The 14,610-nt window shown below is 41.2% G+C and overlaps 1 protein-coding gene across 1 annotated transcript in view; it reads left to right on the top strand.

Annotated features, from left to right (window-relative positions):
• Positions 1-14,610, top strand: part of SGIP1 (SH3GL interacting endocytic adaptor 1) — a 115,954-nt gene that overhangs the window by 44,255 nt on the left and 57,089 nt on the right. The window contains exons 5-7 of the mRNA XM_088673931.1: positions 1-57; positions 4,877-4,931; positions 6,036-6,211. Coding sequence (XP_088530057.1) covers positions 1-57; positions 4,877-4,931; positions 6,036-6,211 — 288 coding nt within the window. The remainder of the gene's footprint in view (positions 58-4,876; positions 4,932-6,035; positions 6,212-14,610) is intronic.

Raw genomic sequence — 14,610 nt, 5'->3', positions numbered from 1 at the left:
AAGAGAACAAATGGTGCTCCAAATGGGTTTTATTCAGAGATTGACTGGGAAAGATATGTAAGTAAGAGTAATCGCCTGACATTCATACCTTCCCAAGAACATTTCTTATTATAAGAATTTTCTGAGAATTCGCCTCTGTGTTTTGTGTGTGTGTGTGTTCACTGTGTTTCTTGATTACTTCTTTTACACTTTAGTACATCCCATAATCACAGCGCAAAGCAGATAACAATATTTGAATACTCAGGATTTCACTGACATGTCTAACTGCCCAATTGGGTTCTTAAATTTGGCCCACATAGAAATATATCGTTCTCACGGTTTATTTATGACCTTCAAATTGCTGAGCAAGTGAGAGTTCACCTTCCTTCTAAGCCCTCCAGCACATGCCTAGAATTTAGAAGAGAGGTAGAGTCTTTCCTCACTTGTGCATAGGTTCAGATTGCCAGGAAACACTCTCACTATCTTATTCAAACCAGGCAGGCATGAAACATCAGTTTTACTACCTCCTCCCCCCAGTCACCTGCACCTGTCAGAACGCTAAAGGAAGATGTGGTGCCTTTTATTACACAGCAGTTTGGAGATGGTTAGAAATACCAGTCATTCTCTTGTTGCACGGTCAGGCGGAGACCCCCAAAACTCCAGGCAGCCCCCAAGCAGACAACGTTCTATGGGATTAAAATTGGCCACAACTTTATTAAGATTCAGATGTAGGGAGACCTTGGCACAGGCACTGGACATTTATCCTTCCTAGCCCCTCAGCCAGGGGTCTGGGTAATTTCTGGGTTATCCAGCATATGTGCAGGTTGGGCTAGCTCTGGAGAACATATGTTCAAGCAGATAGCCCGCCCCCCTTTTCGCCGCCGCTGGAGGGGGAGGGCAATGACGGCCCCTGGGCGAATGGTCAATGCCTCCCCCCTAGACCCCTTTAACAGGAATCCTGGTATCGCCGCCGCAATGGGGGCGGGGGGTCACCTCCACCACGCCCCCCATTTTGGTAAATGTCTAAAGGATTCCGCCCAAGGCCTGGAACCGCCAAAGTTGTGACGAATTGCTATGGGAAAGGCGAAACCTGCCAATGCAGGGAAAGTCCTTTCCTGCCCTTCAACAGCGGCCTTGTTGTAGCAGCGCCTGCATGTGTGTTCACTTGCGGAAGAAAAAAGGTTAACCTGCAATGTAAGCATTAATTTTTGGGAGTGGGGGGTGGGAAAGCTCTGGAGCCGTCGACTGCTTCCCAGGTATGTCTCGCCTTCTGCTGCGGGCAATGGATGGTTACCTCCTCCTACCTAGCCAATCCCATCCTGGCAACACCTCCCCCGGCTGCATTAGACAGCTGGCTGTGTGGGCGGAGACCACAGGTTTCCAGCCCAGGAAGGTGGTGCCAGCCTCCAAACTGCTGGGGGCTGCCTGAGGCTCTCAGGGTGCTACGTGCGACCGCGCAAAATGCGCACCCCTTTTATATGGGGAACGGTCATTATTTCTTACCTTCTTCAAACTTGTATGCAAGTGAGCTAAGACTCTGCCTCTGACAAACAGATGGAACATGAAAAATTACGGAGTTTCCCCTCCGTAGTGATGTAGTTTGGACAAAAGATAAAATTACAGCTTCTTTCTTTTTCTATATTACCATGCAGATTGCCATCAAATTTGGAGCCCCTCGCAAAATTGAGAGTTGTATCACACCTGTTTCAGGTTTAAGTCTGCTGGTTTTGGGAATTGCAACTAGATCTAGGAAAGGATATGATCTTGGAGTAATTTGAATGAATGAAACCAGCAACAGTTTGAATTATTTAAGGAAAATAGTACATTCGTATAGATGTGGATGTGAGTTTACACTTTACTCTGGAACAGAGATACATAAACAACCCTGTGTTCAGCTCAAAGGTTTTTGCTTCCTTTTAGTACTCATAAAAGCTTAAGGGCTTTTGCACATGCTAAACATAAAAATGTTTGCTAGCCATTGTCTTTCAATATACCTACTTGAAATCAGCAGAAATACGGTCTCCATGATTTTAACTAGGCGGGTGTAAAGATGTTTCATCTCTGAAAACACCATGCATGGGGCAGAAAGCAACCTGCTTCTGAAAGGCCCTTGGGGCATGATTGATCAGCAACAGCTTTGGTTTTTGTCCTGCAACAAACAACCATTCTTGAAGCTTTACAGCCCTAGAACATGGTCATTGGCAGTGCTGTCAGAATGCAAAATCTTGGGCTGCAAAAAGCAGCCAGCCCCACATAGCCTTGTGGAAAGGGGCACTGGCCCGGGGGGGGGGGGGGGGTTGAGCAGAACAGACCACTTTGGTTCTCCTCGCAGTCATTTGAGAAGGAGTGCTTGCATATTTGAGCACCCTTGCTTCAAAGGGCTGCCCTTGCCCTACCTTGGAATATCTTCTAATCTTTTCATGTTAATTAGATTGTGCAAAATTGCCTTGGAAGAATGGGAAAAAGCCAATAAAATGTTAAAGACCAATTATGCTAATAAGGTGGGCACCATTTCAGACAGATTTCACGCTGTTAGTATGGAAGGTGTCCAAGTTAATTAGAAGAAATTAAAATTTCAGTTGGAATAATTTTTGCTTGCTTTAGCTGAAAACAAGTTAAAAGTTCAAGTGTGTTCCTGTTTACAATATTTACCTTTAAAATCACACAGCTTGGTCTGGTAATATAACAAAATGACTGTAGTCCCTAACTGTGTGTGTCTCTGTGTTTGTTTGTGTGTGTGTTTGTGTGAAGTTCTTTCTCTTCACTTTGTATACCAAGTATTATATATATATATATATATATATATATATATATATATATATATATATATATATACGCATGCATTATAAGTAAAATAATCAAAATATTACTATTATTTTTAGTACCGTTACTATGCCCAGTTTGAGGAGACTGGGTGTTTGGGTTGGCATGATTAATATCTATAAATATTTCCAACACATGTGTCATGCATTCTTTCCAGACATTGTTTTTTTTGGAAAATGCTTCAGTAAATGAGATTTGATATAGAGACAGTGTAGTCCAAATAAACTGCTCTTTCTGGTATTACCTTTTTCGCTTCATCAACCAGCTGTGTCTCACTGTAACTGCATTCTCTTGTCATGGTCAGATCTCCTCCTGTTGAGATTTAGATTGTCAATTACTTTTCTGCAGAGATGGGGGCCTATTAGAATGGTCTGCCGTCGAAGACTGATGGAACCAATTGGCTTCCAGGAGACTCTGTGGTATTTTTTTCTGCTGAGAGGTTTGGCAAGCCTGTTGAGGTCCTGGTCTATCATTGCAATTCAGGATTTGTCCTATGTTCACCCCTAAGGGCTTTATCCGAGCCCAAGTAGTACCATGGTATACCCTGGAGTTGAGAGCAGTAAAGCAGGTTAGAATATGATTGTAATGCAAGTAGAGGAAGACTTGGAATGAATACAGTTGAAAGCAAGTTTGTGTTCATTGTAAACCCTGTTTTGTGCTGGTGAAGGCAGTAAAAATTTAATTCTCTGCCTCCATCGTTCTTGGTGTCTCATCCAGCAGAGCTTTATAGGATGCTTTTACATATTGGCCTGAAGGATATGGTGGAACTCTCAATGGCATGCTGTGAATTATTTGTAAGGCATGTTGAGGATATGCTTGCTTGTATCCATAGAGACCTAGATTTCACTATTATAGCAGGCCAGTTTCTAAGAGTATCCAGACTATCTGACTATTTTGTCAAATATTCATGGATGAGTTTCAATTAATACGGCTTGAGAATGTGGATGATGTGCTTGGAAGGGTGTGGGTGTTCTTGCCCCTATACATGTTACGACTGATAACATCCAGCAGGGAGGGGATGGCCAGCTAGCCCAAGGAGATAATTAATGCCTCTCTGAGAGAGGGCATGAAAGAGCCAGGAGTGAGACCACTAATTAATAAATTCCATTAGACCCAAACTTTATGTATAGACTGGTTGCAAATGTCTCTTTGCTGAGCCTGGTTCTTGAGTTGGTGGGCACCAACCAGCTCCAGACTCCAGGCACTCTTGAATGAAGCTGATTTTGTAGATCTACTGTGTAGATTCTGTGTTTAGGCCTGGTTTAGGCACTGAGGCCATCCTGTATTATGACTTGTGTCAGCAGAGAGATGGAGGAATGTGTCCCCATTGATTGTCCTTGATCTCTTGACAACTTTCCATACCATTGTCCATGATGGTCTTCTTGGGAGCACCAGTGATAGGATGCTTGTATTCTGATTATGTTTTTATATGATTATGCATTTTATTACTGTATTTTAATTTTAGTTGTAAATCACTTTGGAGCTTTTTGAAGAAGGAAGCACCATGGGAATTTTGTAAACCATCAGAAAAGAAGCAGCTGGTTCTGTTATGAATGTTGTCATGGCCATGTAAACCAAGGTGGAGGCTAGATTTTATTTTATTAAATGAGAACCAACTTGATCTCTGATACAGGGACATCACTTTTAAAGAGCATTAAACAGAAGGCAAAGGTGAAAAAAGAAAATTCTATCAGGCACTGGAAACGAGCCCTTCTTTAGCAAGAAGCCTCGTGCAAATTTTTGCATACATAATGCTTTGATGTCTTCCATATTTCCAAGCCACCATTTTCTTATATTGGACATATTCCTTAACTATTTAATATTTTCACCCCACTTTCCCCCTACTGCACAGAGATCAGAGCAGTTAGCACAACTGTTTGACTGCCTGACAGAGAAAACAGGTTCCTGGGTAGACTTCATTCTTAGTTAAGCGTAGAGAGCATTGCACATACCAATAGTTTATTGGACAAGTGCTTCTTATTAATTTGAAATTGGTGGGAGAGAGGGGAAAGAAAGAGTGATTACTTAATGTTTTGCAAGTACTCTAATTGCTTCACTATGTTTGCTGCACCAGAATTCACCTGAGCTTGATGACGAAGGATACAGCATCAGACCAGACGAACCAGGCTATATCCTTCATGGTCAGTTTTACAACTGAGTTTGCAAACTCTGAAACAAGTGTGGGTTCAAGTGTGGCCACCTGTTGTCATCCTCCCTACCGCTGGATGCCCCTGAAACATCAGTATCAAAAGTTTATTTTATTTTATATCTTTATCAAATGTGTATCCCGCCCCTCCTACCAAAGGAGCCCAAAATGTTCAAGAGGCTTTATGGATGGAAAGATAGTGGCCAGAAGTAAAATTTAATTTTAAGCAATCATTATAAAAAGAAAAAAGGAGCCAACACTCATGCCTGGTGTTGGAGGCAGTGATGGTCTGGGTGGAGACCAAGAAACTGAAATTGATCCTGGTGGAGGTATTGTGGATGGACCGATCTTGTGTCCAGGAATTAGGTGGGTGACCTGTTCTGAAAGGGTTGCACTCACTCTGAAGGTACAGGTTCGTAGTCTGGGAGCACTTGCTGGTCCAGAATCTATTAGAGGCTACCCTCAACTTACACAGGGGTTTTGTTCTGGTGATCAAGTGTAAAGCCAAAATTGCATATAGTCAAAACACATTGGGTTCAGTGATGGATGGGATTGCCAAAATCATTTTTCCTGGAACCCCGCTTCCTTTCCACCCCATTTATTTTATTTTAGCCAAACGTGTAAAGCTGAATATGCACAAGTTAAATGTGTGCAGGTTGAAAGTTGCTCATGACCAGCTTAGGCTGGTCCACAAGCTGTGGACCTGGACAAGAATAGCTTGGGCTAAGTAATCCATACTGTACTGATCTCCCATTTGGACTACTGCAACCTGCTCTGTGCAGGGCTGCACTTGGAGACAGTTTAGAAGTTGCAGCTACTGGTAGGGCTCTGGTCCTGAAAATGCTCACTGCTTGATAGAGAGCTGCTAGGCCTGATTCAAGATGTTAATACTAGTGTAAAAAGTCCTAAATGGCTTCGGCCCAATAGCATTATAGTTTTCCTTCCCCAATATTAACCATCTCATATCTTACGGTGCTGCTGCTGGTTGCTGTTACTCTCTGGAATTTGTAAATCTGTTTTTATCATTGTTGCCCCATGAAAGTTATATTTTGTGATTCAACAACATTTCTCTTTAACTGTGATCTACCTACCAAAGGAAAGCACTTTTACTCCTCAAGTGAATCTGAAGAGGAAGAGGAGGCACACAAGAAATTCAACATTAAGATTAAGCCCTTGCAGTCTAAAGATGTTCTTAAGAGTGCGGCAACTGTTGATGAACTGAAAGCTTCTATAGGCAACATTGCACTTTCGCCATCTCTAGTGGTAAGCAAAACTCTTTTTTTAATATGGTGATTGATTAGATTTTCAAAACTTAATTTTGCTTAGCTTTCTTGTTATATTTGTTCCTTGAATTAGCATTTTTAGTATAACAAATCCTGGTTTTATCACACAATGGCAATGCTTTTCAGAAACTATTTTTGGTTCAGGATGTGTTGAAAAATGTGTTCTGCATGTTGACAGGTTGGTTTTTAAAGTATATTGCTGAACAGCACTAGCAACTTTCTGTGCATGCCAAGTACATTTTAGTAACAGTGAATGGCACGACTATTTTGATCCATGCCAAAAGAAAAAACATTAGCAGCACTTTAACAAAAAAATAATACATTACTAATTATAGATGACTTTACTTATTCAAAATAGGGTCACATTTTTCTAGGTACACTTTAATTATAATGCCCACAAGCCAGATAGCCAGACATTGATTCTGTGAGCTCAGGAGAGGTCCTTGATCTTTTTTTAGGGGAAGGAGACCCCCTCCTATGTGTTACACCGAGCACCCTATGAGTCTTGAAAGCCATCAATTATGTATGCTTAAAGGTGTACAGCTGTAATTTGGCAACATATAATTCCATGTAAAGTCAGAATCTAATTTATTGGAAATAGTCTGGATTGTTACATCATAAGGGGCAGCAGAGAATGAATGAAGATGTTATTGTTTTGCCCCTTGGAGAAGGCGAAGACATGACAAGTAGTTCTGTGATATATCGATCTGGAGGATTCCTCCACCCCCAACAGAATACAAGGCTGCAATTAGAAAGGAAAGACTGGCACAGAGGGAGAGGTACTTTTTTTTAGCACTTTGCCCACATACTATTTCCATTTGAAATTTTTGCACACAAGCAGGACTTGCACTCCTGTAACACTTTCCGCATTGAACACAGGGAGACCTCATTAAGCATGCATAGCATTACACTGTAAAATGTTTTAAATGTATAAGTGAAGATATGAAGTGTGAACACAACAAAAGTGTTTGTCATAAAGAGAACAGAGCTGTGGTAAGCTACTAGTCCTTGTGTATCCAATGACAGCAAGTAAGAAAAAATGTGTTTTAAATAATTTATTAAAGTGAAATAAAAAAGAGGTTGCCAGCCATGAGAGAAAGCTTGGAGATAAAAGCTTTGGAGGACCTTCTCCCTTGTGGAAATGGGCAGTATCCATTTCCCACTAGAGATTCCAGAACTCATAGGAAAGCAAAGGAACAGGGATAGAGACTGAACCCCTTTCAGGGCAAGCAGCTTCGTATATTTCAGTGTGGACTCTATCTCTTTAAAGTCTCATCTGACTTGTCTTTGTTAGCATGCAATGTCTTGAAGCTTTGCAAAATAAATCTTACTCACCCCCTAAACTGTTCAGATTTGGGGGAGTGGGGGGGTTGTAGGCTCCCTTGTTAAGGACGTTAGGCAACAATGCCTTTTAAAAATTGTGTTATGTGTGGGGCCATAGTTCAATAGTATTGCTTGTGAGTTTTGAGGACTGTGGAATAAAAAATGTGAAAGTAAAATCTCAGAAGTCACTGTTTTGTGTGCTTGTACATGAAACCATATGCTTTCTCTAAAAAATTACTCTAAATCCAAAGTAGCCAATGTGTTGTTGGACCACGATTCCCATCAACCCCATAGCCAATGGTCAGGAATAATGGGAGCTCTATTCTAACAACATCTAGAGGATGTCAGATTAGCTACCTCTGCTTCTATCATCTGGAAATTTTAATCTAAAGTGAGGACAAGCATATATGACAGCTGAATCAAATCTATATAATTTTGTTCAATTTAGAGAGCATGTTTTTTTTGGGGGGGGAAGAGGATGGGTTATCTTTTCCTGCTAAAACAGGTTTTCTTGTTTTGATAAATGATCTTGCATTGAGGGCCAGGGGCCTGGCATTGTTGAGTAAAACAGATTTATCCCATACACAAACTGATAAATACATTGCAATACTTTATCTCAAAGCTTTTGTATAACCTGGTCACCGGAGGTGCTGCTGAACATACAGCATCTGCAGAAGGCTGAATTTTGTAGCTTGCTAGGGAAAACCCACTTCGGTTGAGAGTGCTGCAAGGATCAACTTATTTTTGGAAAATGTGGTGCTGCTTTAGTGACAAGAAATGCTAGAGATAATACTCTTGGATCACTTCTAAATCCTTAGTTTTGTTTTCTATCCAGTCTACCATTGTTCTAAAAATCAAGGGTAGACTGCTGTCAGAGGGTGCACAAACAAAACGTAAATGTAAGACTTACTTACATGCTACTAATTCATACATAAATTGCAAATATCCCATTTTCTCTCTTGCAAGAAACCCAGGGTTTTATAGTTATGTGAGGTGAACAGTGCTTCAGGACTTTTCAGTACCCTCACAGAAGTACTATTCCTTACATTCTTGGGAGAAAGCCATGACAGAATATATCCTTGCAACAGAAAAACTGTAGAATGCCCCTAACTGATCCCTTGTCACTGCTAATACTAACTTATATCTATAATTAATTGCTGTTCTAAGTAATAGTGTTCTGTGGGTACATAATTGCTTAAAAGCTTTTCAATTTACAATAGAACAAAATGAATTATCATTAGCTGTTTTTAATTTACAATCAAAGTTTTCCAATGTTGATTGACTTTCAGCAATTGCATTTTCATCTGTTACTTAAGTTTTAATAATATGGAACTAGCTACATAATAGGAAGCAGGTGTCAATGTCAACGTTTGTTTATTTATTTGTTGGTCTCTACCCTGTAAACCAAAGCAAAAAAACAACAACCCTGAAGTTGTACTAAACTAAAACCACATAACATGTTTTAACAATACTGCTGGGATCACATTTATGTTGTTTTAAAATTTGCTACTGCCTTCTGTTCTTTGCTTATGTGCTGTGGCGATTGGTCTTTAGTCTAGTAAGTGAGCTTTGCAGTCATTATGCAGTCACCAGGCTGTTGCAGCTGGGCTTGGAGGCAAGACAACAGTGCATTATATTGTTGTATATGGAAGCCAGGTTCAAGAGTTGATTTGTGACACTCATTTCCTGGGCTGTGGAAGATGTGGGAACAGTAAATCAGAATGATGGCTTTGTTGCACTGCAGAAAATGCAGCTTCCTGATCTACTGATGTTGTACGTACACTACAGTCTTAAGGAAGCTTGGCAAGTAAAGCGGTAATGCTCTTTATGGAGAGCAGGATGCTAATAAGAATAACTGAACTAAATTGCTCTATAACTACACTATTTTTATAAGGACAGAATATATACCAAGCAAATTTGATTGCTTTACATTCTTTTCTAAGACAGCAGCACTTCATGCTGTTATATTTAAAAGCAGTAAATTAAGTACCAAGATACTTGGTATGTTTAATTCAAAAGACTGTACTCTGTTTGATCAATAGAAGTGATGCCTTGTTTTCTAACACAACACTTGGTTCACAATAGTTGGGTTCCATCTAGTGTGTGAAAGCATTATATATTTGTTTTCCACATCCTATTCTTGGCTAAAGGGTAAATGCCAGCATCCTCATAAAGTCTTTATATTTCATCCATAAGGCACCTAGGGTGATATTTAGAGGTCATGGCTTACTACTCTGCTCCTTTAAGCTTTTAAAAGAGGCAGAGGACTGTGTGCTTGAGGATTTCCATTAGCTAAGTAGAGATGAGGTAGGAGCAAAGACGATGGTGTGGGGCACTTACTTTAGTTACTCAATTAATGTTTCTGCTGTACCTGATTGCCCAGGTCATCAGGACCTGCTGTTGCCAGTTCAAAAACAAGTTTCACTTTTGTGTAGGGTTTCACTGTCCCTCTTGCACCCTCTTTTGGGTTCCTTTCTTCCAATCTGTGTCCTATCATGCTGTTCTCTAGGTCTAGAATACCTTCTGTTTGACCTTTTTATTCAGCAAAGCCATGTTAGCCTGACCTTACATCCATTTCATCTGATTCTCCTTAGCCTAGATCCTCACAGGTATTCTAACAAGGTAGAACAAGCATGGCGGGGGCATCATCCTGGCAGACTCTAGACTACCAGCACAGTGTTGGTATGCCCCACCCCCAGATAAATTGCATTATTCAATTATATGTGACAGTAGCACCTATGTTCTTTTCATGTGCCTGCCCCTGTTCACAAAATAAAGCTAGGGGTGGGATGGTCTTTCCCTGTAACTTACATCTCCGCAGTTAATTTCTCTTGGCACTTTTCTCTGCTCCTGAGTCACTTCTAGCACTGGAGCCAGGAAAGAGGAAAAGTGGATGGAGTAGTGAGGCACAAGACAAGCAGCAGGGAGGGTTCACCTTCACCAAGAAGACATTTCTTTTTCTATTTTTTCTTGGTGTGTGTGTGTGTGTGTGTGTGTGTGTGTGTACACACACACATACTGTATAGTTACTTCTTCCTCCATGTCAATTAAGCTAATATACTTAGCAGTGCTTTGCTCTGCCCTGTAACCTGCTTTAGCCAGTGGCCATCTGCTCAAATACCGAGGCATAAAATAGGAGTGAGGCACTTGGGAGAAAGTAGCATTTGTTGGATATTGCAGTGTCTCAAAATAAATAAAATAAGAAGGACAACCAGGAGTCCAAGTAAGAGACAAATGAGAAGTTGTTATCAGAAATAAACCAAACCTCTTTGGAATATGAATTGCATACTGTATTCCTTAGAGCAGGCATGTCAAACCTGCGGCCCTCCAGATGTTTTGGACTACAATTCCCATCTTCCCCAACCACTGGTCCTGCTAGCTAGGGATCATGGGAGTTGTAGGCCAAAACATCTGGAGGGCCGCAGGTTTGACATGCCTGCCTTAGAGGATCTCATAAGGTGTTAAGTACCTTCAGGGAGGCCCCTGCTCTAGAGCTGGAAAGCAGAACCAAATTAGTTTCCTTATATAGGAGGGACTTCCATGACTGGCTTTACCTGCCAAATCTCCAGGTGGTGCTTGGTTGGAGCTCCTAAGAGCCGAAATGGTTCCTGCTTCCTTTGGGGTGGGAGGTGGTAAAAAACCTTTTATTCCTTTGGTCGCTGCCTCCAGGTATCCCCTCCTCCTAGGCTTGGCAGTGGGGTTGTGGCTCCAAGGGTGAGGGTAGCGATCTGAGTTGGGTGGGTGTGTACCAGAATTTCTTGATGGTGATGGATGGTGGGCAGGAGGCTGGGTGCTCCACATGATCTACCATGGGGCACTGCTTCTGCATCCCTGACCCACAGGGTATGTGGCTGTGTGTGGAACCCATCACAGAACTCTTTCTCATAGAACTTTCTTGCATGGCCTTAGCAAGCATGCATGCTTAATGGAGCAGCACATTGGAGGATTGAGGTAGCAAAGAGAATATTCTTCCTGAGGTTTATGGCAGGGGATGGAAGGGCAGGTCCCAGGGCCAGTCTTAGGACAAGAAATAGGAGCTTCAGGGACCTCCTCCTCTACAAGCTCTTCCAGAGCTGCTCTTGTACTTCCCACAAGCCTGCAGCCCATGGGTTCCAAAGAGGCATCTCCTCCCCTTGGTGGGGGAGAGGCAACCCCCCCCCCCAAAGAAGCAAGCCAACACATTCCCTTTATTGGCTACGATACTGCCACTGTGCAAAGCTAAGCCAGCATGTTCCCATTGACCCTGGGGTTCATTCCTAGCCAGGCCTTCAGCTATATGAGGCATACCCAAATACAGGAAGTGGCAAAGGGGGAAAGAGTTTTGGAGTAAGACAGAAAGCAGTGTACCCTGCTGTTTCCTTTGGAAGTTTTCATGGCGCAGAAGCCACCCAGAAGGGAGCAAGAATCGCCTTCCCACAGGGTCCTCCATGGGTGTAGCCAGGATTTATGTTAGCAGGGGCAGGCTTCATGCTGGGGGGGGGGGACAGAACCTCAGTTAAGTATTTCTATTGGTTTACTTGATCTAGAGGGGCAGCTGCTCCCCTTAGCCATGGCCATGGGGTCCTTCTTAGGCACTGCACCTGCCCAGCGTTTTGAAGACAGAGTGGGTAAGCCCAACTAAGGGCAAGCTTGTCCATAGGCTGGCAAACAAGCTGCATTGCCTCCCCAAGAAAGCAGTGGAGCTGTTGTAGGTGCCTGTTCATTTATTGTGTCAGCTCCTAAACTGGGGGACACCCAGACGAGGAGGTTTTTCTTATGTGACCTTTTCCCAGGTCAGGGTGGTCCAGGTAAAGGAGGTTTTTGAGGAATATTTATTTGTTTAGTCAGCTCCCCAATCATTTCCAGTCTTGTTCTGGAGAGTATGGAAAGGCCATATTTTTTCTCTGCTTGGTGGCTGCAGAGGAGATACACCCCCTCCCAAAAAACCTCCAGCATCCTCTGAGAACAGCAGTCCATCCACAGTAAGAATTTGTTTTTTTCACAAGAGCCTGTCTTGTGAATCTTGCTTTATTCCATTCCTTAAGTAGATGGCAAACAAATAGTATTTGATTGAAATTGAGGCTTAGTGAGAGGTTTCTTCTGTAGTATTTGATGGAGGAACTACTCAGAGCCTTCTGTTGAGTTGCAATAGGGTCTCTTATTAGATTACAAAAGGAAGCTCATTATTCTAAATGTATAACCCACAAGTTTTCTACACATTTAAATAGGCTGGGGGTGATAGTACTAGCCTGCTTAGGCAGAAGAGAATGCATGTATCTTCAGTTACTTAGTGGATCACATCTATCATCCCTATTTTCTGGAAATGGTTTATTTTATTATCCTTATTAGCTAAAGTTAATCTGATAATGGAAGCCAGGATAATGATTGGCATTTTCCTGACTACTTCTGTTCTCAAGATAACTACCAGAATGATGTCTCAAGATAACTGCCGGAAGAATGTAGCAGTATTTGGCTGTATACAAAGCACCTGTAACATCACCATCATAACAATAATACAACATTGAAAGTTTGTTTTCAAGTCAAATAGCTTCTCACAAAAGTAAGAAGCCAAAATTGTTGCAAATGCCTGTTGTGGAGAGAATAAAAACAAGTCCACACTTTTTTGGAAGGGTACAGCTTTTTAAAGTCCATCAGGATACTGTTTACTGCCGTATACATATTTTAATGGAAAATTCATTGTGGGGTTTGAAAATATAGTTTCTCTTTATTTGGTGTACCAGCAATGTGTAACTGGGCATTTACAATGTAAGACTGCAATTGTATGAACTCTTATTTGGGGGGGGGGTAAGTGTCATTTATCTCAGTGGAACGTATTTCTGAGTGATTATGCATAAGCTGGGATCAGATTGCACTTACATTATTGGTTTACACTTCTGTATGAGTATTTACTCTACTTTGTATATAATAACCTTTTAGGCATTTCAGAATTTGTTAGTTTGCTTATACAGTAATGCAATCCTAAGCATACTTTCCTATAAGTAAGTTTCATGGAAATAAATCCAGTTTTACTACTGAGCAGACCTGCATGGACAAGAGACTGGGATATGCCATTTCATGGAGAGTGATATTGTATGCATAAATGCTTGTGATTTAGAAAATGCTTATTCTCCCTCCCTTTTCTCCATTTGTTAATGCATTCTATAGAGGAAAAGTCCGGTAAGAAATGTATCTATCCCGTTTTCTTTCTTTGTATCTATCATTTTAATGAATTATTTGCCTTAGCAAGTATTCACTTTATTTATCTTTTTAAAAACAGTCTATAAAACCATGAATATAAAATGCAACATCTTATTATTTACAAGAACTGGTAGTTTTCCATTTGGCTTTCTTTATGAGTGGTGGCTAATCCCATTCAATTCACATTGCACATAAATATATGTAATGGTATGAAGCTTTAAATCCTAACGATGCTGGAATAAATGTGGACTTTCCACAAGTATGAACCTCTGTAACTCTACCTTTGGTTTTTTTTACTGTTCATAAAATCATTCAGCCATAGTATTTTGTGGCCTATCAGCATCATTATTATTTACTAAATTTGTATACAACTCTTCAGCTGAAGATCCAGTGCTGGATTTTCTTTCATTTCACTGCATTAATTTCTCCAAGTTTTTTTAGACAACATGAAGACTGCTGTACAGTCTGGTTCAACCAGGACTTTGCTATATTGATATGCTAATTTGACACCTTCCTTAAATTTTGGAGACATAAAAAGGAGGCTAGCACCTCCACCACTAAATTCATGTGTAAGCTTTTACATCAATAGTAGTTTTCTTTCATTTGGCTTATGACATCTGTACCCATCCTGCCAAGGAATACATGTTGTGTACTTATGAGAATTAGACCTGTTTGGTTTATTCTGCTTTGTGGTGGAAGTTAGAGCAAAAGCACAATTGCACTGGCGTGGAGAGGGGTGGGGTGAGAATAGCATGACAGGCACTTTCATCTTGTTATCTGTGGACTCATCATGATGAACTATTTCCTGCAATAATGTGCACACTTTCCGCAGTTCAACTAGCTACTGTATGCGTGTGTAAACAGGCTTCCACTCAGCTA

This window comes from Zootoca vivipara, chromosome 7 (assembly GCF_965207765.1).
Source record: "Zootoca vivipara chromosome 7, rZooViv2.hap1.1, whole genome shotgun sequence".
Classification (NCBI taxonomy): Eukaryota; Metazoa; Chordata; class Lepidosauria; order Squamata; family Lacertidae; genus Zootoca; species Zootoca vivipara.
The sequence above is the reverse complement of the archived record's forward strand: the minus strand, read 5'-3'. Positions and strand labels throughout refer to the sequence as shown.